At 45.9% G+C, this 23,559-nt stretch overlaps 1 protein-coding gene across 26 annotated transcripts in view; it reads right to left on the bottom strand.

Moving 5' to 3' along the window:
- KCNMA1 (potassium calcium-activated channel subfamily M alpha 1) overlaps nt 1–23,559 on the bottom strand; it is a 759,311-nt gene that overhangs the window by 509,465 nt on the left and 226,287 nt on the right. For all 26 annotated transcript variants that reach the window (XR_012417753.1, XM_065520852.2, XM_065520843.2 and 23 more), the window contains exon 2: nt 19,511–19,672. Coding sequence is in view for 25 of the 26 variants with exons in the window: in XM_065520852.2 (XP_065376924.1) it covers nt 19,511–19,672 (162 nt within the window). In the remaining variant the exon portion in view is untranslated. The remainder of the gene's footprint in view (nt 1–19,510; nt 19,673–23,559) is intronic.

Genomic DNA, 23,559 nt, shown 5'->3' with positions numbered 1-23,559 from the left:
ACCCCACCAGAGATCACTGTCATCATGCTGACGGACAACACAAGATCTGGAGCCTAAATGAGAGCTTTTCCTGGTGGAGCAAATATCGTGCCTCCATCATCCAGCTGTGATTTCATCTCCCAAATGAGAATATGACCTCAACGGCAGAGGTAGGGACAATACCTACGTAGCCACACAGGCACTCCCAGGTTGGACCAATAATAAATAAACACATTCCTACTTGGAAAGAGGGCAGCATGTGTGCAGGGTTGAGGCAAGCCGTAGTTGCCATGGAAACCAGCCAGCCTCACTCCAGACTTTTTCCCTGGTGCCCGGATCATTTGGTGGCTGACGAAGCCCAGTGGAGAGGCATTGTTCCTGTACCTATGGAAACCTTCCAAATAGGTCCATTATGATGAAAGCATATCAAAGACGGAATGATGACGTACCTTTACCATCCATCGTCACATCCACTGCTTGTCCTGGGTAATACCCAAAAGAGAAGAAAATAAAGACACTCTTGCCACAGAGGTAAATAAATGGAGAGCACTGAGGTATGACAGTAGGGGTAGTAAGGTGGTCCCCAAAAGGCAGGCAGTGAAACTGCCCCATCTCACCACCATAGTAAGTGCTCGACTGGACAAATGATTATGGCTTCAGGGTTTTGCTACTTGCCCAAGCTTCCTTATAACTCATCTTCTATGGCAAGCCTCTGGTTTGCTCTCTTTCTGGAGTCATGCATGTTTGAGATCTTCCCATTCATTCATTCTTTCCTATGCTCATTCATTCCTTCACTCACTCTTGAATGAGAAGCACCATGGTAATATGGAAAGAGCCTGGGTCATCGAGTCATGAGATCCCAGATTTAAATCCCAGTTCAGATGCTTATTGGATGTGTGATCTCATCTAAGCTATTAACAATTCTCTGAGGCTTTGTTTTCTCATCTGTAACACGGGTACAAGAGAAGAATAATGTTTGCCACTTGTCTTCTACACAGTCATATTCAAAATGTTTAGACATGACTTATATCTCATTCCATTTTGATCAACAATTGCCAAACAGAGAGCCTGGTAACTCCAGATACTCAATAAGATTAGTTGAATAAAGATATGACAACGTGCTTTCACATATATTTCCTCTCTCTCTCTTCAAATTTCATTTTCACAGCAATCTGGTTCAAGGTTATTTCAGCCCAGCACAGGACAAAGGGGGATTATACAATTAAACCACATGTTTCTCTCAATGAACTTATAGTTTACTGTGTTTGATGAACAATGTATACAATACTTAGTCTGTCCCTGCTACTGTTCTAAGTACTTTATAAATATTAGGTCATGTAATCTGCATAATAACCCTATGAGATAAGTACTATGATTGTCTTCTGTCACTGGCTCAGGGTCACACTGGTACATGGCAGAACAAAGGTCAAATTCAGCCAATCTGGCTCTACACCCTGTGCTCTTAACCTCTCAGCCACATTGCCTTTAGAGTGGATAAGTCACACACACAAGTGTATGTGAATATTGTGCAAGACTGATGGATTCAGAGGAGGGAACACCATGCACTGCATCTTAAAGATGAGGTAGGATTTGAACACATGGAGTGCATGGAGGAGAGCAGAAGAAGGACAGGTTAGAAAGAGGATAGGGTCCCTGACCATTTGCATGAAGCATTTGGGCTTTAGACCTTGGAAAGCCACTGAAGGTCTGTGAGCCATGGGGAAACCTAAGTAAAGCTGGCTTTGGGGAAAATTCATCTGGCAATAGCATGAAATATGGACTGAAGCGGGGAGATGGGACAAATGAGGAGAGTGATGTGTAGCTGCTATAATGAGTGAAGGAAGGGGTCACAGGGCTTAAGCCAGGACAATGGAAAAAGAAGCATCAAGGGCAAATCCACAGGACGTGCCTCCTACTGAGATGTAATATGTCTTCCTGAGTTTCCCACCAAACCATTCACATGAGAAACAAGTTCCAGGGAGCACTCACTGGGCACTTTCCTGACCATCCAGAGTGGCACATGGGTGCTCTATAGCACTGGTTTCCTCAAAGGAAACATGATGCCATCTTGAGCAGCTGGAAACACCGGCTGAGCCTTTCCCAGTTGCATGCAGCTGTTTACTGAAGTCAAGGGGGCGAAATCCAATCCTGACAAAGAATCCTAGCCACCTCAAATGTGAAAGATAGCCAAGTACAACAAACCGTAGTCCCATTTGTTATAATGCCGTATAAATCACAGCCTAGGCCTTACAGTTAATGGAGCTTTCTATTCCAATTCCCGTTATGCTGGAAGGGGAGGAGCAAGAATTGAGGAACGAATGAGGAGTCTGAAAGTGAGTTATAGCCCAAGAATATGACTTGTCAGCCATCTTCCAGGCTCTACCAATTGCCTGAAATTCTCTATCCAGTTTTAGGTTTGCATAAATTCCTGAAGAAGGCTCTGTCTGATACCACAGTGAAACAGATGCCACAACAGGTAGACTCTCAAAACTGGTAAAGAGAACTTTGCTTTGACAAAAGCTGGAGTTTTCCTTGTTATGTATCTTTCTTATTTGAAGCCTTGAAATCCCATTTTCATCTTGATGGAGATGATAAACTCTTAGAAAATTTTTATGGCTCCCAGGACGAAACTGAGGACTCTGCCTCTGCTCCCCACTGCAATTCTGGCAGACTTTTAAATTCAAGTCAGGGCAGAAACTGCTTTTGGTCAGAGGCAAAATGTATTTATCTCTGGAAGCACAGCCATTAAGATGTGAGCATGAATAGCTAAGAGAAAGAACATTAAGGGAGAAACAGGAAGAAATAGGAGGTGAGGCTATGATGGAAGGAAATGATGACGCATCAACCCCCACCAAAAGCTTTTTACAGTGCCGGGGGAGTGGGGCACAGGGAAAGGCATCTGCAAAGATTGGGAGAAAGAACCCAGGAGTGGGCTGAGGGGAAGGCTTTGCAGTGGGAGGGCTGTGATCAGTGTGTGCTTCATGCAGAGAGAATTTTGAGAGTGGACATAACAAACAGGAAAATTGTGCTTGCATTTCTGTTTGTCTGTAGAATCACTGTGGCTCTGAAATCCACCCCCTCTGCTCTCCAAACACTAAAGAAAGTCTCCAGATGGAAAAATCTGAAGTCAGGCTGCCACATGAAAAAAGAAAAGAAAAAGAAGGCTGCTACAGGAAGCTGACAAATTTGCTGTTTCTCTGAGGTCTAACCTATGAAGCTGGGATATCAAATACTAGACAGAGTCAGGAGACATGCCTGAAACTGACCAAATGACCTTGGACAAGCCCCACTTTAATCACACATAATGTAAACTTTAGGGAATGTGACTTAGAACACGTAGCTAAGGCACAAATAACACTAGTACTACCACCCTCCAAGCTGCCATTCATGGCAGGCATCATTAATAAATCACGGAATTCTTTATTTTATTTTATTTTTAGATGAAATCTTGCTCTGTCACCCAGGTTGGAGTCCAGTAGCACAATCTCGGCTCACTGCAACCTCTGACTCCCAGGTTCAAGCGATTCTCCTGCCTCAGCCTCCCAAGTAGCTGGGACTACAGGTGCCTGCCAGCATGCCCAGCTAATTTTTGTATTTTTAGTAGAGACAGGGTTTTAGCATGTTGGCCAGGCTGGTCTTAAACTCCTGACCTCAAGTGATCCACCTGCCTTGGCCTCCCAAAGTGCCGGAATTACAGACGTGAGCCACCGCACCCAGCCCTCGGAATTCTTTAGAGCACAGCCATGATGACTCTTTGCTGCTGAACCTTGAATCTTTGGCAAAATATTCTCTGTAGCTGCTACAGATCAATCAGAATGAACCCAGAAGATGAAAGCTGATGAAAGATGATGAAAGTTCACCATTGCTAGACTTCATCTCTTCTAATCCTTAAACACTAGAGCCAGATAAGGTTGCATGTCATGTGTAATCTCATTGTAGACATCCTTAACTAAGTCCTACCTAGGTTTTCTTTTCTCTTTGGCCTTCTTTCCAAGTCTTAGCAGCCAAGGCTGTGAAATAAAAACTGGTATGAAGGCTCTTCACTCAACTCCACTTCTGAAGCTCTGAAAGTGACCTTGTGCACTTTTCTTGAGCCTCTTTACCTTAAGTTCCCCCATTCTGCCACAAAGCTCCTGGTGGGGCTGGTGTCTCCTCCACTCTCCTATGGATTTCATCAAGGTAAAGAATTCTATTCCTTTTCAAATGCTTTGAGATCATGAGATAGAAGACAGCCTGGGGAAGTTCAAAGACGTTTAATCATTAGCCTCAGTTCTTTTGAAAATTATTAAAGAGCCCAGAATTGGAAATTCAGATTTCCTCCAGATCCCTGAGAACAAACAGCTCTCTTGTAAATGGCTTAATGTGTCTGTTTAATGTACACAAAATTATCTTTCAGGAAAGTGGATTTCTTTTATATCATTTTGCATCTCTAAAATATACCACCTATGGCAAAAGGATTGGGATTCAGAGTCTGACAAAATCCACAGCAGAAATAATTAGCACCAGAGGCTGTTTCTGAGAGTTAAATGAGAGAAACTGGTTACTTATTTCTGTTCTCTCTATCTGTATCTCTCCATCTCAGCCCCGGGAAGAGGAATTGTATCTCTTGGTGCTGGAAGGGTGGCTTGCCAAATTGCCTTTACAAGGTTTGTTCTGTAAGACAACACTGAGCCCCCAACACACAACTCCCTCTGGGCCGAAGTGCTATGGAAACGACTGCGGTGCTCCAGCTCTGGAGAAAACAACCAGATAAACCCACTGGTTTGCAGACTAGGCACAAGGGCAGAGAAATAGTGATGTTTTCTCATTTAGCATCCAGAGAGGGAATGTCTTTGCTTAAATCATGTTAATAAAATTGGAAACACTTGAAATAGCCCATAGAGGGTCTGTTGTCCCTGGTTTTTAAAGTTCATCTAAAAGCTGACTTATAAGGAATTCTCATTTGGGAAATTTCTGCAATGTCAACTCCACTGATCACCCACAGTGTCTAACACCCTTGCTATAAATTTGGGGGCTAGCCTGGCAGCTCCTGCCACCACCCTGAGTCTGCTACCTTGCTCCAGAAATAAAAAATGACTTTAGCCACAGTAATGTTTCCTCGATCCCCAGCCCCTCCTGGGTGCCTCTGGCAGTCATTTTAAATAAACATGCCTTTTATTGTTTTCAGGTGCACAGAGATGGAGGCGCTACTACCTCTGGAGGAGGGATGGACTTTCAGGGACCCCATGATTTGCAGCAGTTCAGTCAAAAGCAATACAAAGAGCAAAGGACAGGGGCTGTTATCTTGCCCAAGAGCTCCTCAAGCAGAGGATATGCCATTGGAAAGGAGGCTCTTCCAGTCAAATTTGGGGCTAGTGGGGTTATCATGTTTGATACCAACTAGGAACAAGATCCCCTTAGAGGCTTCCAACTGAGGAGGATTCCAAAAGAGAGCTCCACGGCTGAAATGATTCAAAAGAAGCCAACGCCTTCTCACTGAGCTAGCCCTTTGGAATATGGACCCCTACTCCCATGGCATCCTTCCCCCCATCCAGCGCCTCGGGCCCATCTACGTGCTTCTATCTACAGGCTTTGCTTCTTCTCTAGCAAGGAGTGAAGAAGGAAAAGAATCACTGGAGGTGTGTCAGAAGCAGTCACCATATCTCACGGGGCCTTGTAAGCCAGGGACAGAGTTTGAGATTTTACTTCAAATGGAGGCAAAACCAGGGGAGAGCCATGCAGAGACACCCCTTGATGAACTCTGCTTCACTCCAATCACTCTGGTAGCTAAGAAAAGTACATTCTCTCTCCTTTTGCAGTTCTCCTGGTGCCTAGCACAGGGCCAAGTGCATGGTAGATGTGAGGCTAGCCCTTGTGGCCTTTGCTGATGAAGGACAGTGAAGGGGATAAGAAAACATGAAGACATTTTGGGCTACAAGGGAGCAAACTACTGAAAAACTACTGTGACCCCCTCTCTTTATCCATGGAGATGCTGAGGCCTAGGAGAGGGAATTGACTTGTCCAAAGTCAACCAGAGCCAGGGTTAGTATCCAGGTTTCTGCAGATTGCAGCTCCTCAGATAAAAGTAAGTGACTTGCCTCTCTTCTCTCATATCCAGAATTGATCTCAAACACTGTCATGAATCCCCAAGGGCCAGAGAGACACACAGCATAGACCAAGGTGAGTAAACTCTTTTCTCTCTTTGTGATTATCTGAGCTTTTTCCTGGAGAGATCTGAGGTGGCCAAGAAATGAAGTTGCCCACCTCATGGTTCAGAGGCAAACAATAACATCATGGCAGCTTCCCCGGGAGCCCACGCAGGTGCCTCTGGGATTAAGCAGCTCCTGAAAACAACTCCTTCCCTTTGCCGGAAGTTATTTTCCACCCCTGAGGCGTAACACCAGGCAGAGTGCTCTATGAGTGCCTGCTGATATAATTAGCTCTGGACAGACTCTCCAACCAAGGCAGACACAACCAGGCTCTTGCTCTAGAAACAAAAAGAATGTTTTGAACCTCTCCCAGTACACTTCCAAACCCCACGCCTTCCTGGGCAAGTTGGGGCTCAGACACTAACAAACCCAACAGAGTTCTGCAACAGCCAGGGAGCTGGCAGCCTCTGTCCCCTGAAATGCGACCTTTTTTGTGATTCAGCCTCTGTTTCAAGCTATTTTTAGTGTAAGCAAAGGCTGCATCTGAGGAAAGGTGGTGTGGGAAAGGGGTCTTTACTTTCACTCTCCTTTTCAATGAACTGTCCCGTTTCCCTTAGGTCAGCCATTTTACCAAAAGCCACAAAAGGTACGGGGAGAGAGGATTAAAAAGAAAAATGGGAAAAACGTCAAAATTCAGCCTGTTTGCTAAAAGTCTGGGAACAGTTCTAGGAAGGTGATGGTTTCTCAATCCTTCTCATTAACCTACTGAATCCTGGGGTGCTCCTGCCAGGGTAACCAATATGCCCAGTCCATCTACCTTCCGAATAAACCAACCTCCAGGAAACAAGGAAGGCCAAGAAGTTTGCTCTCCCAGGCACTGTGGCGCAAACAGGTTTAATGGTCCCCCTTGATGCCCCAGGGAAGAATGTGTGCCCTTGAAGGCTTGTGAATAGAGAAGCAAGCTTGTACTCACAGAGGCCCCTGGCTTCCCACCTTCACTCTGTCTCCATCATGTCAGCACAAGGCCAATTTCATGAACTAAAATTAACTGGATGAGCAAAAAGATAGCTTTGGTGTTTAAGAGGCTTGGGTACATTTAATTGAGTTTCCATGTGCCCTAATTCCTTAAGAAAGGCAGAAAAGCCACTGTTGTGTCCTAGATCCCTCACTACTCAAACAGGAGGGAATAGTTTTTACAATAAAAATTTTAGGGCAAATGGTGGCTTTCTGTTGTTGTCATTTCCCCGAAGTAGTTTTTTTTTTTTTTCCCCCTCTGGAAAAAGTCTCACTCTGGACCCAGAGTCTAAAAATGAGGCTTCTAGTGCACCAAATTGGACTGTTTGGGGCCCGTAGGCACGAGTCAGTCTGCCTCCTCCTAAACATAGCCTCGTAAACTAAACTTGGAAGCATCAGCTTGCGTGTGGTCCCGAGTGTGACTTTCCAAGCATGCGCTCCCCTGCAACAACAAAGGCTGATGACTTTGTCATCATCATCTCTATTTTTGAGTCTCCCTGCTAAACAAACTTTCTCGCAGCTGAAATGGAGGATCTAAGGATATTTTTCTGACAAAAACGAACTGCTAAGCCATCAGCACCCTCTGAAGGCTTTGGGGGAAAAGCTGGGTAAGAAAAGTCTCCCAGCCCAACTCAGTAGCCTCCAGGGGGCGCCAGCTTTTATGGATTGGGAGGGAGGAAGGAATGGAATGAGGCAAGGAAGGAAGGAAGGAAGTGAGGAAGGCAGGGAGGGAAGGATGGAGGGAGGAGAGGGGAGTGGGGTAGGTGGGAGAGGGGCAGTGGGGAGGAAAGAAGGAAGGAAGGGAGGGAGGGAGGGAGGGAGGGGGGAGGGGGAGAGGGGGGAGGAGGGGAGGGAGGGAAACCACTACTCATATATTCACCCAGGCCCCTGGGATTCAGCTACAGAACTGCACAGGATGTGCAATCAGGACTAGAATGTTTGAGCTCCCAGGCCTGTCCTAGGGACTGACAGATGGGTCACAGGCACTGACTTATCACTAAACCCTACTTCAGAAACCTTCCCACCCCAAATCATTCTAGAAAATGCAAGCGTAACATTTTCACCTTCGACACTTTGGATGACTGCACTTTGCAGCTTTTGCTGAATGAACCAACATGTGTCCAGCACATTGAACAGTATCTGACCCCGAGCAGGTGCTCCAGAATGTTTGAAGGAATGGATGAAGACATGGAGGAACAGCTCAGAGGAGCTGCCTCACATGTGCAGTAGAATCTGGGTCTTTATCTTCTGGTGACCTCACACACTTTCCCATCTCCTTTCAATGAATGTGTGGTCACTACATGCCAAAATGTACATCAAACACACCTCCCCGAATACTGGTGCGGATGTGCCCTCCAAAACCAGCCTGTCCCTGCCCTGTCAGCCTCGCCCCACCCCAGAGAGAAGTGGACACAGAGTCCACAGTAAGTGCACTTGACCCTTTTTCCATCAGACTCATCTCTCGTCCTGCCAAGGGACTTCCTGTTACACACGCGGCACAACGTACAGCTCCAGGGATAGCCCAGCCTGTTCTCCAGTCTCCAGTCAGCTCAGGGAGGCTATATGAAGTGAGACTTTCCTGGCCAACTTGACAATGGTGAGTCAGGCTGGCATAAGCTAGCTGAGAAGAGGACGCAGCCTGGACAAGCCTGAATTAATTGTGTGCATGGAGCAAACATCATCATCTGGATGGACCCAAACCAGGGCTTGCCTGGAGCATTCAGACCCTTTCAGATGGCCCTGCCCAGAGCTGCTCAGCACTCTTGGAAGGTGTCTGGGTTTGGGGAAGCTTGAGGGCTGCTCTACCCATGCTCCAGAAAAGGATTTGTTCTCCACCCCCTGACCCGTCTGCCTCCATACGAGCCCATTTCCTCCATGACATGGTGACCGGGCTCATACACACAATAACAAAAATAATAATAACCATGCTTATCAAGCACTAACCATGTCAGAGGCACTGTTCTAAACATTGTACATGCATTAACTCATTAAGAGGCAGGGACTACTATTGTCCCCGTTTTGCAGATGAGGAAACTGAGGTATGAGACAGTGAAGCAACTCGCCCAGAGTAAAAGCCAAGCCCCTGAGATAGACGGAGCTGGGAGTCAGGAGTCTGCAGAGGCTGGGCTCCCAACTGCCCAGCTGTACCACACACAGAAGCTCCTTCCCAAGATGGGTGTCCCAGGGAGAGAGGCAATGCAAGAGCTGGAGTGAGTTTTGAGGCTGCTGTGGGCTCCACCTATCCTCCTTGTTGGTTCCAATCAAGTGAGAATGAGACACAAGCAGCCAGACGGAGATCAAAAAGGAGTAGGAGCTCTAGTTCAGATCACGATGCACTGACAAAGGGGCAGGGCTCCTCACTCCCAGGCCCCAAAAGAGAGACCGAAGCGGAGAGGACAGAGACAAGGCAGGACCGGCAGAGGGAGGCCATCCTGGCTGCTGACTGCACAGAGGCTGCAAGTGCTCTGCTTGCTTACCAGGCCCCCACTGACCTGTGCTACGCTCAGTTCTGTATACTAGGGAACACCAATCAATGTCGGTGGATCGCACAGGTGGATGAATGGACATAGACGGATGGACAGACAGACAATGGGATGGAAGGCCAAAGCAGGCACCCACATGCACCTAGAAACAAGAGGAGAAGGAAAAAAGGCATGCCAGCACTTGCCATCAGAGCCCAGAGGGCCTGGGAGCCAGAGATGAGTGGCCAGGATCAAGTGGGCTGTCCCTGGACCAGGAGGCTCTTCCTCACTCCGGAGCCAGCTGAGGGTTGATTTCTGAAACTCTCCTTCATTTTCACAGCAGCCCTGGGGAGGGCAGAGGAGCCAACACACCAGCTAGTAAAATTAACAGCTGCTCTTTACAGGGCGTGCCGGAGAGCCCAGCACATGGCGCGAGGCCTGCAGACCAGCAGCTGCTGCGAGCTGAGGTGCCTGGCCTGCAGACCCTGATCAGGGGTCCTCTTGGGGGTAAGGCTTAGACTCGGAGCTGCCGGCAGGGCCTGGGGTGTGGGGGCTGCTGAAGCAGTGGGCAGGTGGATGGAGAGACTCAAGGAATGATGCTGCTACAAAATTCTCTGACACATTCTCCTGACCTTGCAAACTGGAAATCCCTATGTTCACCCCAGCTAGGAATCTGCTATGGAACTTGGGGATCCACCTGGCTCTGGCCTCTCCATCTCTAATGCAGTACTTAGTTGAGCTTGGGGAAGTTAATGTAGACATGTCCCCATGAGAAGGGGACAGATGTTACATCTTATCTATTACCTATGTCATAGGTAACTTATGGAGCAAGTCCTGTAGGCCACTTAAAGAGGAATATTGACAGGCATACAGGGAGTGGCAATTGTTTCTTTACAGGGACAGATGGTAATTATTTTAGGCTGGTGGGTGTTCTGGACTCCGGATACTACTCAACTCTGCCTTTGTAGCTTGTTACGGAAGCAGCCACAGACGATACGTAAATGAGTGAGCATGGCTGTATTCCAATGAAACTTTGTTTATGGACACTGAAATTTGAATTTCATATAGTTTCACATGTCACAAAATATACTTATTTTGATTTTTAAAAAATAACCATTAAGGCCAGGTACGGTGGCTCACATCTGTAAATCCCAGCACTTTGGGAGGTCAAGGTGAGAGGATCGCCTGGGCCCAGGGGTTCAAGACCAGCCTAGGCAACACAACAGAACCCCATCAGTACAAAAAATTTTAAAAAAACATAGCAGGTCATGGTGGCATGCATCTGTAATCCCAGCTACTCAGGGAGGCTGAGGCAGAAGGATCACTTGAGCCCAAGAGTTTGAGGCTGCAGGGAGCTATGACTGCACCAATACACTCCAGCCTGAGCAATCAAGTGAAACCTTGTCTCTAAAAAAAAAATTAAAAAATGTAAAAACCATTCTTAGCTTATGAACCACACAAAAGAGGCAGTGAGCCAGACTGTCCCACAGGCTATAACTAACTGATCCCTGGGCTAATTAAATGTTTCCCAAAGTGAGTGCTATGTGATGCCCACAGGTATTACATGGGGAAAGGATTCCGCAGCGAAATGAAAATGGGAAATGTTGGGCAAAACAGAGCCTTTCCGCTTTCTGACTGCAGGACTTCTGTAAGTATTTATATGCTGATATGCACTGGCAATCTCAAGGAGGGGGATGAGAAATGAAGTCTGTCCAAGTTCCCAGGGAACCATTTTTATCCGGGAACAATTCGTCGGTCTAGTGTTCTGTGGAACCTAATTAAAGCAATGAGGATAAAGTCTAACCAACTGTCAGCAACAGCACCATGAAATGCAATCCTGCTGCTCTTTGAATATTTCTAGTAACAGGCAGCTCACTACCTGTCAGGGGAGACTGCTCAATTCAATTACTTCTCTGACTTATGTTTTCCCATCTGGATAAATGATGTTGAGTCACAAATAACAAATCTAGTGCAAATCTAGTGTATCTTTCATTGGATAAAGACAAAATTTCATATTTAATAATAAAAAGAGAAGGTATCTTCTTTGACTTTTTGACTGATACCCATAATGTGATTTCGGTATCTAAGCATGGGATGAAACACAGAACCATTATTAAGTCCTGGAAGGAAATTATCATATGATTCCTTTAAACAGAAGCCTCCCTTAGGAGTGTTAAAACAATGCAAATAAAACTCCAACTGATTCCCAATAGCAGAGAGAAGGACATATCTATCCACTATGGGGCATTCTTACTAAAAGTACAGCCCTGTGAAACCTCTAGTCTTTTTGTTACACAAGGAATTGGCCAATGATGTAAGAATTTTACATAGACTTGCCAAAAATATAATAAAAGCTGGGGCATAGATGAGAAGGGAGAGAGGGAGGGAGGGAGGGAGAGAGAGAGAGAGAGAGAGAGAGAGAGAGAGAGAGAGAGTGAGTGTGTGAATTTGCCACCAGGCACCACTGAGAAAGAAAAGTAGAGGATACTGATGGGAAATGTCACAAGCTCCATAGGGCACCTAATAGTAGTGAATGCAATGAATGTGATATATTTGATTATGTGTGTGCCCATGTGTACTCCCACTGGGTTCAACCAGTCTAATTTCATGTGCAAACAGCACCCCAGTGAACGTACATCTATTTAACTCTATTAAACCAATAGGATTATTCCATTTGAAAGGCATATTTGACACATATTTTCTTTCAGGCCTTTGGAGACAAAGATGAAATAGTTCAGGCTATGTATATAACGTTAATGTAAAATGCCACACATGCAGCATATTTAGGGGGATAAATATTTTTCTTTCTTCTTACATCGATAAATCATCCTGTATACATTCAAGCAAGTAGCATATACTTTCAGTTCATAGAATTAGCTGTGTAAGCTTCCTGGAGCAATACACAAATGTAACAGCATAGGACAAAGGGGAAAGTAACTACAAAGAGTGATTCTAAGGGCTCTCTCTAGCTTTGCTCAGGAGCTGGTAGCTATTTTGGCAAGACCAGTCTTTGAAGAGACATACAAAACATTGAATCTGTCAGGGGGTTGAGGTAAAGTTCAGGCAGTGTAGATGTCGCTCCCACGTTGAGATGAGGCTGTCCTTGGCCACAGGACATAGTTTCCCTAGGGAGACAGTTGCTGTGAGATCAACATGGAAATGAATATGAACATGCAGAAACCAAGTGATGATGTGGATAGTGAGAGTATGTACATGTGCCTGTATTTACATTTATGTGTTTATCACTGAGTCTGTAACGCTCCCCCTTACAAAGAGTGTGACACTCTTGCTACTCGACCTTAGAGAATCTCTTCGCCTCCAGCCCCAGCCTTTCAATTTCTTTATGTATAAAACAAGGGGATAAATTAGACTGAGTCAGCAAACTATGGTGTGTGAAACAAATCTGGCTCACCACCTGTTTCTTTTTTTAAAACGTTGTATTGACATATAATAGTGTACATATTTTAGGGGGGTGCATGTAATATTTTGTATAACGATTAGATCAGGGTAACAGACAACCATCACCTCAAACATTTATCTTTGTGTTGGAAACATTCTAATTCTTTTCTTACTATTTTGAGATGTACAGTAAATTACTGTTAACTATAATCTCCCTATTGTACTATCACATGCTGGAACTTATTCCTTCTAGTCAACTGTTTTTTCTACCCTCTATTTCTATAAATACAGTTTATTTGTATATATGTAAGGGGTACAAGTGCAGTTTTGTTACATGGATATTTTGCACAGTGGTGAAGTCTGGGCTTTAGTGTAACCATCATCCAAACAGTGTGCATTTGCATCCATTAAATAATTTCTCATCACCCACCGCCACCTGCCACCCTTCCATCATTCTGAGTCTCCATTGACTACTATTCCACTCTCTGTCTATGTGTACACACTGTTTAGCTCCCACTTATTCATGAGAACATGTGGTATTTGACTTTGTTTCTGAGTTGTTCCACTTAAGATAATGGTCTCTAGTTCCATCCATGTTGCTGCAAAAGACATGATTTCAATCTTTTTTTATGGCCGAATAGTATTTTATTGTGTAAGTTTATGTATATATAAATGTTATATATATACACATATATAATGTGATATATACGTGTGTGTATATATATGTGTGTGTGTGTGTATATATATATATACACACACACAAATTTTTTTTATTTAATCATCCATTGATAGACCCTTAGGTTGATTCCATAGCTTTGCTATTGTGAGTAGTGTTGTGATAAACACAGGAGTTCAGGTATCTTTTTTATATAATGATTTATTTTCCTGTAGGTAGGTACCAATTAGTGGAAATGCTGGATCAAATGGAAGTTCTGTTTTTAGTTCTTTGAGAAATTTCTGTACTCTTTTTCATACAGGTTGTATTAATTTACATTTCCACATAAGTGATCCCTTTTCTCCACATCCTCACCAACATCCGTTATTTTTTGTCTTTTCAATAATAGCCATTCTGGCCGGGGTGAGATGATATCTAATTGTGGTTTTAATTTGCATGTCTCTGATGATTAGAGATGTTGAATATTTTTTTCATATGCTTGTTGGCCGTTCGTATGTCTTCTTTTGAAAAATGACTATTCATATCTTTTGCCCACTTTTAAATGTCATTTGGTGATTTTTGTTGTTGAGTTTTTTAAGTTCCTTGTGAATTCTGGACATCAGGCCCTTGTTGAATGCATTGTTTACAAATATTTTCTCCCATTCTATAAAGTTTTATTGGAACAAAGTCACACCAAGGCTGTTTGTGGCTGCTTTCAAACTACTGAGGCAGGGTTGAGTCATGGAGGCCACATGGTCTGCAAGCCTAGAATATTTACTATTTGGCCTTTTACAGAAAAACTTACCAACCCTGAACTTGACTATCCCTATTGATTTTGGCTTATGATTCTATACAGTACAACCAAACTATACTAAAGCCTACTCCATGTTTCTTGCCCTCTTTATTCAGAAACCACCTTATTCTTAGAAGGATTTAATTTACCTGACAAAAATGTATGTACCTGACATAACTGCATACATGTAAATTTCAAATAGGAGTAAGAAAAGTAGGGCAAAGGGAAAATGAGAGGAGCGATGACAAAGACAAGCCAGGGCAGGGGTGCAAAGACACAGAGCGCAAACCTGAGCCGCTCTGTATTTTCCATAAGCCACCGACTTGGCTCTGAGCAGCCACCACTGAGAGACATGATCCCTTTCTCGATTTAGCATGTTCATTGGATGTTCACCAGGAAAACCACAACCATCTCTGGAGCAAAACACTATTTATCCCATGAGTCTGTGCATAAAGCGGGTAACGGAGATGCAGTGAACAAAGTCCTCAACGACACCCAAATGGTTGAGAGAAATCCTAACGACATTGACTGCTATATCCAAATTTCCCTCCACGTGAGCCAATTCCAAATCCCACAGTGGAATTTATCAGCACTTCTTCCAGTACGTTTCAAAATTTTTTTTTAAAAAAAGCAAACATATGACTTTTATAATCAGAAAATAAACATTTGTTTAATTAAGAAAAAAACTAAAGGAAGCAGTACCCTTGACAGCCTGGCATTGACTTTAATGTAGAAGCCCTCAGCCATGTGCTCCAAAAGAAGGCTCTGTCCAGTCCTGCTGTTTTTGGCCAGTTGAGCCTAGGTGCCAGGGTGAGAGAGGAGGCAAAGACAGGCTATTCTGAGATCTGGAGCCTTGGGGTCAAGGAATTTTTATCATGTGGATAATCAGGCTCCAGGCGTTGACTATAAAAAGCACTGGTGAATGGCAATTATCATTTGTCATTTCTCAAACTGAGCTCTGCATCCTTAAATCTAGTTTATCAATATACATAATTCACACCTGGATCTCTGTTGCTCACTGCTTTATGCCCAGTGCCTCGAACAGTGCCAGGTACAGATGAGCAGTAAACACTTAGCGAATAACGGATGTGCTCGTCTGGGAGATCCTACAGATATTCTGAGGTTGTATTGGCAAATTCTTCCCCAGCTGGACCTTATTCATGATGTCCCAGCTTCGAGATTCTCACCTGTGACAATTAGACAGGTGAGATAGTGGCCCAGATGAGGAGGCCAAGCTCCTGAGCATGCATCAAGGAAAACAAATTAAAAATTGAAAAGGGAAACTGAATAGCCAGCTGTCTGGTCTTGCTTTGGTCCCATTGTTGCAGAGATAAACATTTGGACGGCTCAAGGCAAACACAGCTTTGGGTTCTGAACAGGCAGTACTGCTTTCTCTTGCCCGCCATTACTTAATTGTGAAATCTGTTCTTTGTTCAATGCAGGGACCTGCCTGCTCCTAAAGGGCAGGCCTATTCTCAGGATACCGCCTGGAGCTCTGAGATGCCTGCTCTCTGTGCAGCGGGTCCCACTTGCTCGGCATGGCCCCGGCAGCCTGGGCAGGATTTTCACAAGGAGACCTTCAGGGAGCAGCTGGCACCTTGGGCAGGCTCAGGCAGAGAGGCCTGAGTGGACCATGCTTCTACATGCAAATGTTAAAACAAGCAGGCCAAGCATCCTCAGGACCAAATTGGCTAAAAGACGGTAATGTCAAAATGTCACAGCCAAAGTGACAGCTGGCAGTGGCTTAGAAAAGAAAAGGCATTATCTTCGACTGGGAAGGAATGACACAAAAGGAGCACCAGCCTGGGAGACAGGGAGCTGGCAGGTACTAGCCTGGCTCTGTCACTCAAAGCTGAATGTTTTTAGACAAATAATTGCCCTTGCTCTATCTTGATTTTTTCAACTGTATGAATTCACCAATGAGATTGGCCTGTTTTCTTGTAATGAACCCCTGCCATACAACAGCAATAAGGAGATATGGAAAAAATACGACATCGTCCTTCCCCTACAAACTGATCATAACATATAAGGCTAGGACAGTGCCTGGCTCACAAGAGGCGTTCAACAGTGTGATTGCCAGGAGAGTATCAAGGTGGCCACTGGGTGTGCTTGGCCCTGTGAGTTCCAATTCCACAATATCACCTGCATGGACTACCTGCATCTTCTGCTTGGTGTCAGTGCAGACCGTGCCTCACCAGGACCACAGCAGGAATCTGCTCCCTTGCCATCACTAAAACAGTAGCTCGCTGCCCTAACTTGTCCTATAGCCTCCAAGCTCCAGCCTCACCCATTCAGTCTCTATTTGTCCCCCCAGCTCTCTCTGCACAACACCCCTGCCTCAAAAATTCTTTTTTTTTTTTTTTTTTTTTTTTGAGATGAAGTCTCGCTCTGTCGCCTAGGCTGGAGTACAGTGGTGTGATCTTGGCTCACTGCAAGCTCCTCCTCCTGGGTCCGCACCATTCTCCTGCCTCAGTCTCCGGAGTAGCTGGGACTACAGGCACCCGCCACCATGCCCAGCTAATTTTTTATGTTTTTAGTAAAGACGGGGGTTCACCGTGTTAGCCAGGATGGTCTCAATCTCCCGACCTCGTGATCCACCCACCTCGGCCTCTCAAAGTGCTGGGATTACAGCCGTGAGCCACTGCGCCCGGCCCAAAAATTCTGTAGCATGGCCTTTAAAGCCCCACCAGGTTGTCTCCAGGATACTTCCCCAGACTTTGGGGTCTGCACCCCCTATTCCCCAGAGCACCAGGCTCCTTCTCTGCTTTTCCTGCTCCTCACTTTGAGGGCTTTCCTCTCCTTTGATTCTCAAGATCCTAACTCACACTTAAAAGCTCACTGCAAATGCATTCTGTCTTATTAGGCATTCTTCACAAATTCCAGCCCACCTAGGGGTCATTTTCTTGTGTTTAAGTTTGGATATGTTTTTATTTTTGATATCTTCCCACCATAAAGCAGTTCATCTTGAAATGGGAGTTTTAGTTCAAAGGCTTTCCTCCCTATGAAGGCTTTTCTGATCAGCCCTACTTTCCCCTACAGCCCCTCCCCACACCCCACATGTGCACACCATGTTTGTACTCATAGCACTTATCCTCCATGCATCCCTTCGATAACGTCCATACAGGGTGCAATAGAGTCAGAATCCTTCCTTGTTTTCTCCAGAGCTGAAACAAATATGCTTGGCCCAGAATTAGTGTTCAGTAACTCTTGGCAATGATGATGAAGAAAATTAGACCTGTCTATAATGGCCACATGGAAGGAACAAGTGCCACATTTGTGCAACCAAACTGTCTACTGCTCCCCATTCACTATCACCACCATACATATAGAATACACTACCTCCATTTTGTCCCCATGAATACCCAGACTCAGAATTCAACCTCTCTAAGTTTCCAATGCAGAATCCACTCCTCTTTAAGCATGAAAGAGCAATGGAGACTTCATTGAAGAGGCAGGAGGAGAGATAGAGGTGCTGTTACACAGCACAGCCAACAGCAAGGCACCTCCAAGTCCCCACTAGACACTGTCCCTCCTGGGTCACACCAGACTGAATTGTCTTCTTCTCTGCCTTCCTCCAAGCAGCCACTGACCTCACCAGTTTCTCTCTCCTCCTCCAAAACTCCAACTTTAAATGTCCCCTCTTTCCATTTTGCCATCAATTGACATCAGCCATGGTTTCATATCCAGACTTTTCAGCACACAGCTCACAGCAGATCCCTCGGTGAACAGAACCTGTCCTTCTTGAAGGCTGTGTGGCCAGCACCTTTCCTTACTCAAGCACCACGTTCATTCTCTCACTCCTTCCTGCAAAAGTGTGTGTGATATTGATCCCACACATAACACTGAGTTCTCCCCAAGAAGCATTCTGAGAAGTGAAATTCTCACCACCTCCCTCCATCTACAATCACCTCCTCGCTGAGTTTTTGCTGTGAGACTCAGAGATAATGACTGTTTTCCAGTGCCCCTGCCTGGTCTTTGAGCCACCCAGGTCTCAGGATGTCCCTACTCCTTCCATCTATGAGCAAAATGACTCTTGACTGAGCCCTAGCTTCAAGCCAGGACAGGTGCCCCAAACAAAGCAGCTTCCAGAATCACAATGAGAAATCACTCCAAATGCAACATTCTTCTCACAGAAACTCCTGACCCAGAGCAGAACCAAGAAAGAAAGCCACAGGGCAGGGCTTTCCCAGAGCATGGGCCTGGCTATGGTGACCAATTCATCCCTGTTTGCCCAGGACTTTCCCAGTTTTTGCACTGAAAGACTCATGTCTCATGTACCCCTCAGTCTCAGGCGAACTGGGATGGTTGGTCACTATAAGCCTGTCCCAGTAATGATCCTTGACAAAAACCAAGGGCTCATGAGGTCAGCCAGTGAAACCAAGCTTCATGTAAGCAGATCAGAAAGACACTGGAAATGCACAGAGAAGGGGCAGAATCAGCCCTGGTTGCAGGTGGGCCTAGGAGACAACTTCATCAGAAAAGGGCACACAAGTGAGCTCCGGGTACAAGGGCCAGGCAGCCTCAGGTGGGCTGCTGATGCATCCACCATCAGGATGACCGATTTCCACCATGCACAGGGCCCAGCTCACACATTGCAGAAAATTAGGAAACTGCTCCAAGAGGGGGTCCCTACGGGCTACCACAGGACAAGAAGAACATCCCCTGAAGGCCACCAAACACACACACACACTCACTCAGCACTCCTTGGGATCCCTGCATTTGTAACCCTTCCATAAGTTTCTGGTATGTCTTCTTAACCCTCTTCTCCTCTCCAAGATGATGGAGGGTGTGTGTGTGTGTGTGTGTGTGTGTGCTTATTAGCAGAGGAAATGTGCTACATCCTCCCAACAACCCTTCTCCTCTGCAAATCCCACTCCCTGCAAATCCCCCCACAAACCACTGTACACGAGGAGGAACCCAGCCTTTCCTCTATGACCACGCGGGAGCACTTGCTGCTCACCCCCACCTCCCAATAGCCAGCCTCCTGCAGAAGACCCTGGGGAACATCACGTCTCATAAGCAAAGCCATCTTGGCCCAGAGAGAAAGGCCTTCTAGTGTGAGAAGTGGGTGGAAACTCACCAGGACTCTGCCAGTCAGTGTCTGGGCGGATATCATCACCCCCGCCCAGTCCTTCACGGAGGTCATCCAGCCGACCTCGGCGGCCACTGCCTCCTCTTTTTCATCCACTGGTTTCAGAGTGCCATCTGCCTGGCTTGAGCCATTGTTAATCTTCTGGGCCTCCTGGCAACAAAGAGAGCAAGAGTTGAGACATAGGGAACAACAGAATTTAAATAACATGCCCTGCCCATAAAGAGCCAGAGCCCCAAGGGGTCCCCAGCTGAGGTGGAAACTGGCTTAAAGGTACAGGAGTATAGCAAAAGGGATAAATTATGCCTTTGAATTTTTTAAAGTCTTTATTTTAAAAAGAATATTTTCTTTATTTCCTCTTAAAATATCTTAGTGAAACAAAGAAGGATGGTATTATTTTATTTTATTTTATTTTATTTTATTTTGTTTTTTGAGATGAAGTCTCACTCTGTCACCCAAGCTGGAGTGCAGTGGCACGATCTCAGCTCTCTGCAACCTCCACCCACCACGTGCAAGCAATTCTCATGCCTCAGCCTCCTGAGTAGCTGGGATTACAGGCAAGCGCCACCACGCTCAGCTAATTGTTGTATTTTTAGTAGAGACGGGGTTTCACCATGTTGGCCAGGCTGTTCTTGAACTCCTGACCTCAAGTGATCTGCCCACCTCAGCTTCCCAAAGTTCTGGTCTCCTGCCATTTTAAAGGGGAAAAAAAAAAACCAAAGCAAGAGGAAAGGCAACCTGTCTAAGATTTGGGCATGCTGAGGAGGGAGGAGAAAAGTGTGGGAGATGTCCTGTGGTCTTTGCCTACCTAACCTCTCTGCGCCTTTTCACAGCAGCACCCCCACTTTCCTTTAGGAAAATTATTATCTCTTCCTGTCAGTCTATGTGGTTCAAAGGGGGACAGATGGCCTGCCATTGGCTCCAACAGTAGAGTCCTTTCTACCCCCTGACAACAGCAATTGGGCCATGAATAATCACATGATCCATGTCAAGCCAATAAGACTCAAGCATGGAACATTTGCAGGAAAGAATAGGAAAAGTCATCCTTCTCTGAGAATGAAGCCACCACAGAGAAAAGTAAAAGTAATAGACTATTGATGTCATCATTTGAACACCCGGATCCAGCTGTGCCTAAAATCCACACCAGAGCCTTTCAGTGGCTTAAAATGTGCTTGAGGAAACAAGGCTGATCTCATCAGATAACTGAGCCCCACATAGTGACCTAAATTGTAAACCTTTGCACACAGTGAGTGTTCTGCCTAGAATACTCTTCTCCCACAGAGACTTATGGCCTGCTCCCTTAAGTCTGCTCAAATATCTCCTTTTCAAGGAAGTCTTCCCTGGCCACCTGTTTAAATTTGCAACACTTTCTTTCCAATAGCACTTTTCTGCTTTATTTTTCTCCATAGCACTTAAAACCTCTAATATACTTAATAATTCATTTACTTCTTTCACTTACTGTCTGCCTCCCCCACTGCTGCATCCTTGGTGCCCAATACAGTGTCTTGCACAGAGTTGGCTCAATAACCATGAATGAATGACTAGAAAGGGCTATGAGCATCAGCCCCTCATTGGCTACAGAGGCTAGGTTTAGTGTTGCCAGATAAAATACGGGATACCCAGTAAAATTTAAATTTCAGATAAACAACAAATAACTTTTTAGTGTAAGTATATTCCAAATACTAACTGAGACAGACTTATACTAAAACTTTACTCATTATTTATCTAACAATGTACATTTAACTGGACCCCAACACAAACACCCACTGCAATTATTACTGCAGATGAAGATGTTTAAAAAGATGCCAGCAAATTATGTTCATCATTTAAAACTCTGGAATTAATTCCCAAGGCAAAGTCACACTGGGGATCATTGTGATTTGGAATAAGGGGAAGAACCAAAGACAGAGGTGAAAGGTGAAAAGCTTTGTCTGCAGTGACAAAGGGGGCGAGCCAGAGGGAGGTCAGGCACATGGGAGGCAGGTGGGGAGGGCACACTGGTGAGCCATCCTCTTGGGGACTTGGCCATGGCAGGCAGGGAGCTGCTCCCAATTCCCCCTTTTCTCCCTCTGGCTGCCTGTGGCTCAGGGAAGCTGGGGAAGAGAGAAGCCAGACCTGCAGCCCTGGATGCTAATATTTTCTTTCCAAATGTGTTAAGCTCCACGGAGATAGAATGATCCAAGATAAGACCTGGGAGGGGGAGGCCACAGGGCAGATGTATTTGGGGACTGCCCACTGACATGTGTGGGACCTGCTGCCCAAGCCTCCCAGGCCAGCCTCAGATAGGATCTGTTAGGTCTTGCCCTGGTCCTTGAGCCTCTGTCCTGTGAGACTCTGAACAGGAGGGTATTTAGGAGGAGGGGGAGGCCCTGATACAGGAGCAGCCATGGCAACTGAAGGTGTAGATTCAGGGAAAAAATCCAGCTCTCCCACCGCTGTGGAACCTCTTCCATAAGATGGGGACAGTACTGCCAGCCCCTCAGGCATTGTCAGGATTAAACAGTGCCCAACAGCACAAAATACAGGTTCAAGCAATGATCCCAGCACCCCTTGCTTCGTCTCATGCCACTGACACCATAAAGCAATGGTTCTCACAAATGAGCAGGCATCGTAAGCACACCAGAGGGCTTGTTGAAACACAGTGTGCCGGGCCCATCCCAGAATCTACATTTGAAACAAGATGTCAGGCACTGCTGATGCTGCTGGCCTTGGGAGCCCACTTTTGGGACCACAGCTCCTGACCACCCTGGTATGGCTCAGTGACTGCTGAAATGAGACACGGATCTTCACCCCCAGCTCTCTCCTGGCCTCCTCCTTCACCCAAGGACAGAACCACCTGCTTGTTTCAATACTGGACATTGGTGGAGGGGTGGGGAAAAGAGGAGGACAGGGAGATGGTCCTCACATCTGAGGCTCTAGTGTTTCCTTTTGAGTCATGCCTCCCAGGATGTTTCTGAACTGATCCCTGGCCACCACGTGGGGACCTGGAAGGCTAGTTCCCTGCTTCTCAGTCCTGGGGGCCCAAGTTCCAGAGCCCCTTGGTAGACCCTGGAGAGGAGAAATCAACGTGAAAAAGGCTGGGAGGCAGGGGGCCCTCCAGTCACAGTGGTTAACTGCATCAGTAATTCACAGCACAAGAGGTATGTGGCAGATAATGCTATTTCGCCAGCCCTCTTACCTATTGTTTTACAAGGCATTCATTATTTTAATTACTTTATGATAGGCAAGGAAAAACACAGACTAAAGGGAGATAATGCCCTTGTTATTATTTGCTTACACTAGATGTTGTGAGCTTAATTACCATGTGTGGGAAGCAGGACTGGGAGGAGTGATGGGGGAGCTATTTAAAGCCTGATGCCTGCTGGCCAGGCTAGCCACCAGCCTAGCCACAGATCTTGTGCCTGGAGGAAGAGGCCCCTCTCTCCACCACTGACTTCACTGTGGCCAAAGCACCCCTTATGGGGAGCAGGCATTATAACTCCATGTTCCAAAGAAAAAGGAGCAGAGAAGGTTCAGTAGCCTTGCTGGGAACATGCAGGGACAGAGTCCACTATAAGAGTGTTGGTCACCATTGAACAAGCCAGAACTAGGTGCCAGCACCTAAGAATTAAGTGTTCTCTATGCATTATCTTGCTTAAACCTTATAATACATCCAACAGGCAAGTGAAATTATTTCCATTTTACAGACAGGGTGACTAAGAGCTGGTATTTCTCAGAAAAAGACGCAGAGCCTGAGAGCTCAGGCTGGAAGCAGAGAGCCCACCTGGGCTTGTACCTGCTCCAGAACTTCCAAGCTGATGACTGTGGCCCATCAACCCTTGAGCCTCAGCCTCCTCCGTGTAAGATGGGGACAAACGTGCCACCTCATTAAGGTGGTGGGGAAGCTGAAGCTTGGCACAGTCCTGGGCACACAGCGGTTATGGCTGCCCTGATGAAGCACCCACTGATGGGGCTGGGGCCTCTAAGGGTAATCCGTTGAAGCTGCACTGCTTTCATCAACCAGTGGCCCTGGGAGGCACACTGGCCAGAGTGAACCTTTA

The sequence above is a fragment of the Macaca fascicularis genome, chromosome 9 (genome assembly GCF_037993035.2).
Source record: "Macaca fascicularis isolate 582-1 chromosome 9, T2T-MFA8v1.1".
NCBI classification, from domain to species: Eukaryota; Metazoa; Chordata; class Mammalia; order Primates; family Cercopithecidae; genus Macaca; species Macaca fascicularis.
The sequence above is the reverse complement of the archived record's forward strand: the minus strand, read 5'-3'. Positions and strand labels throughout refer to the sequence as shown.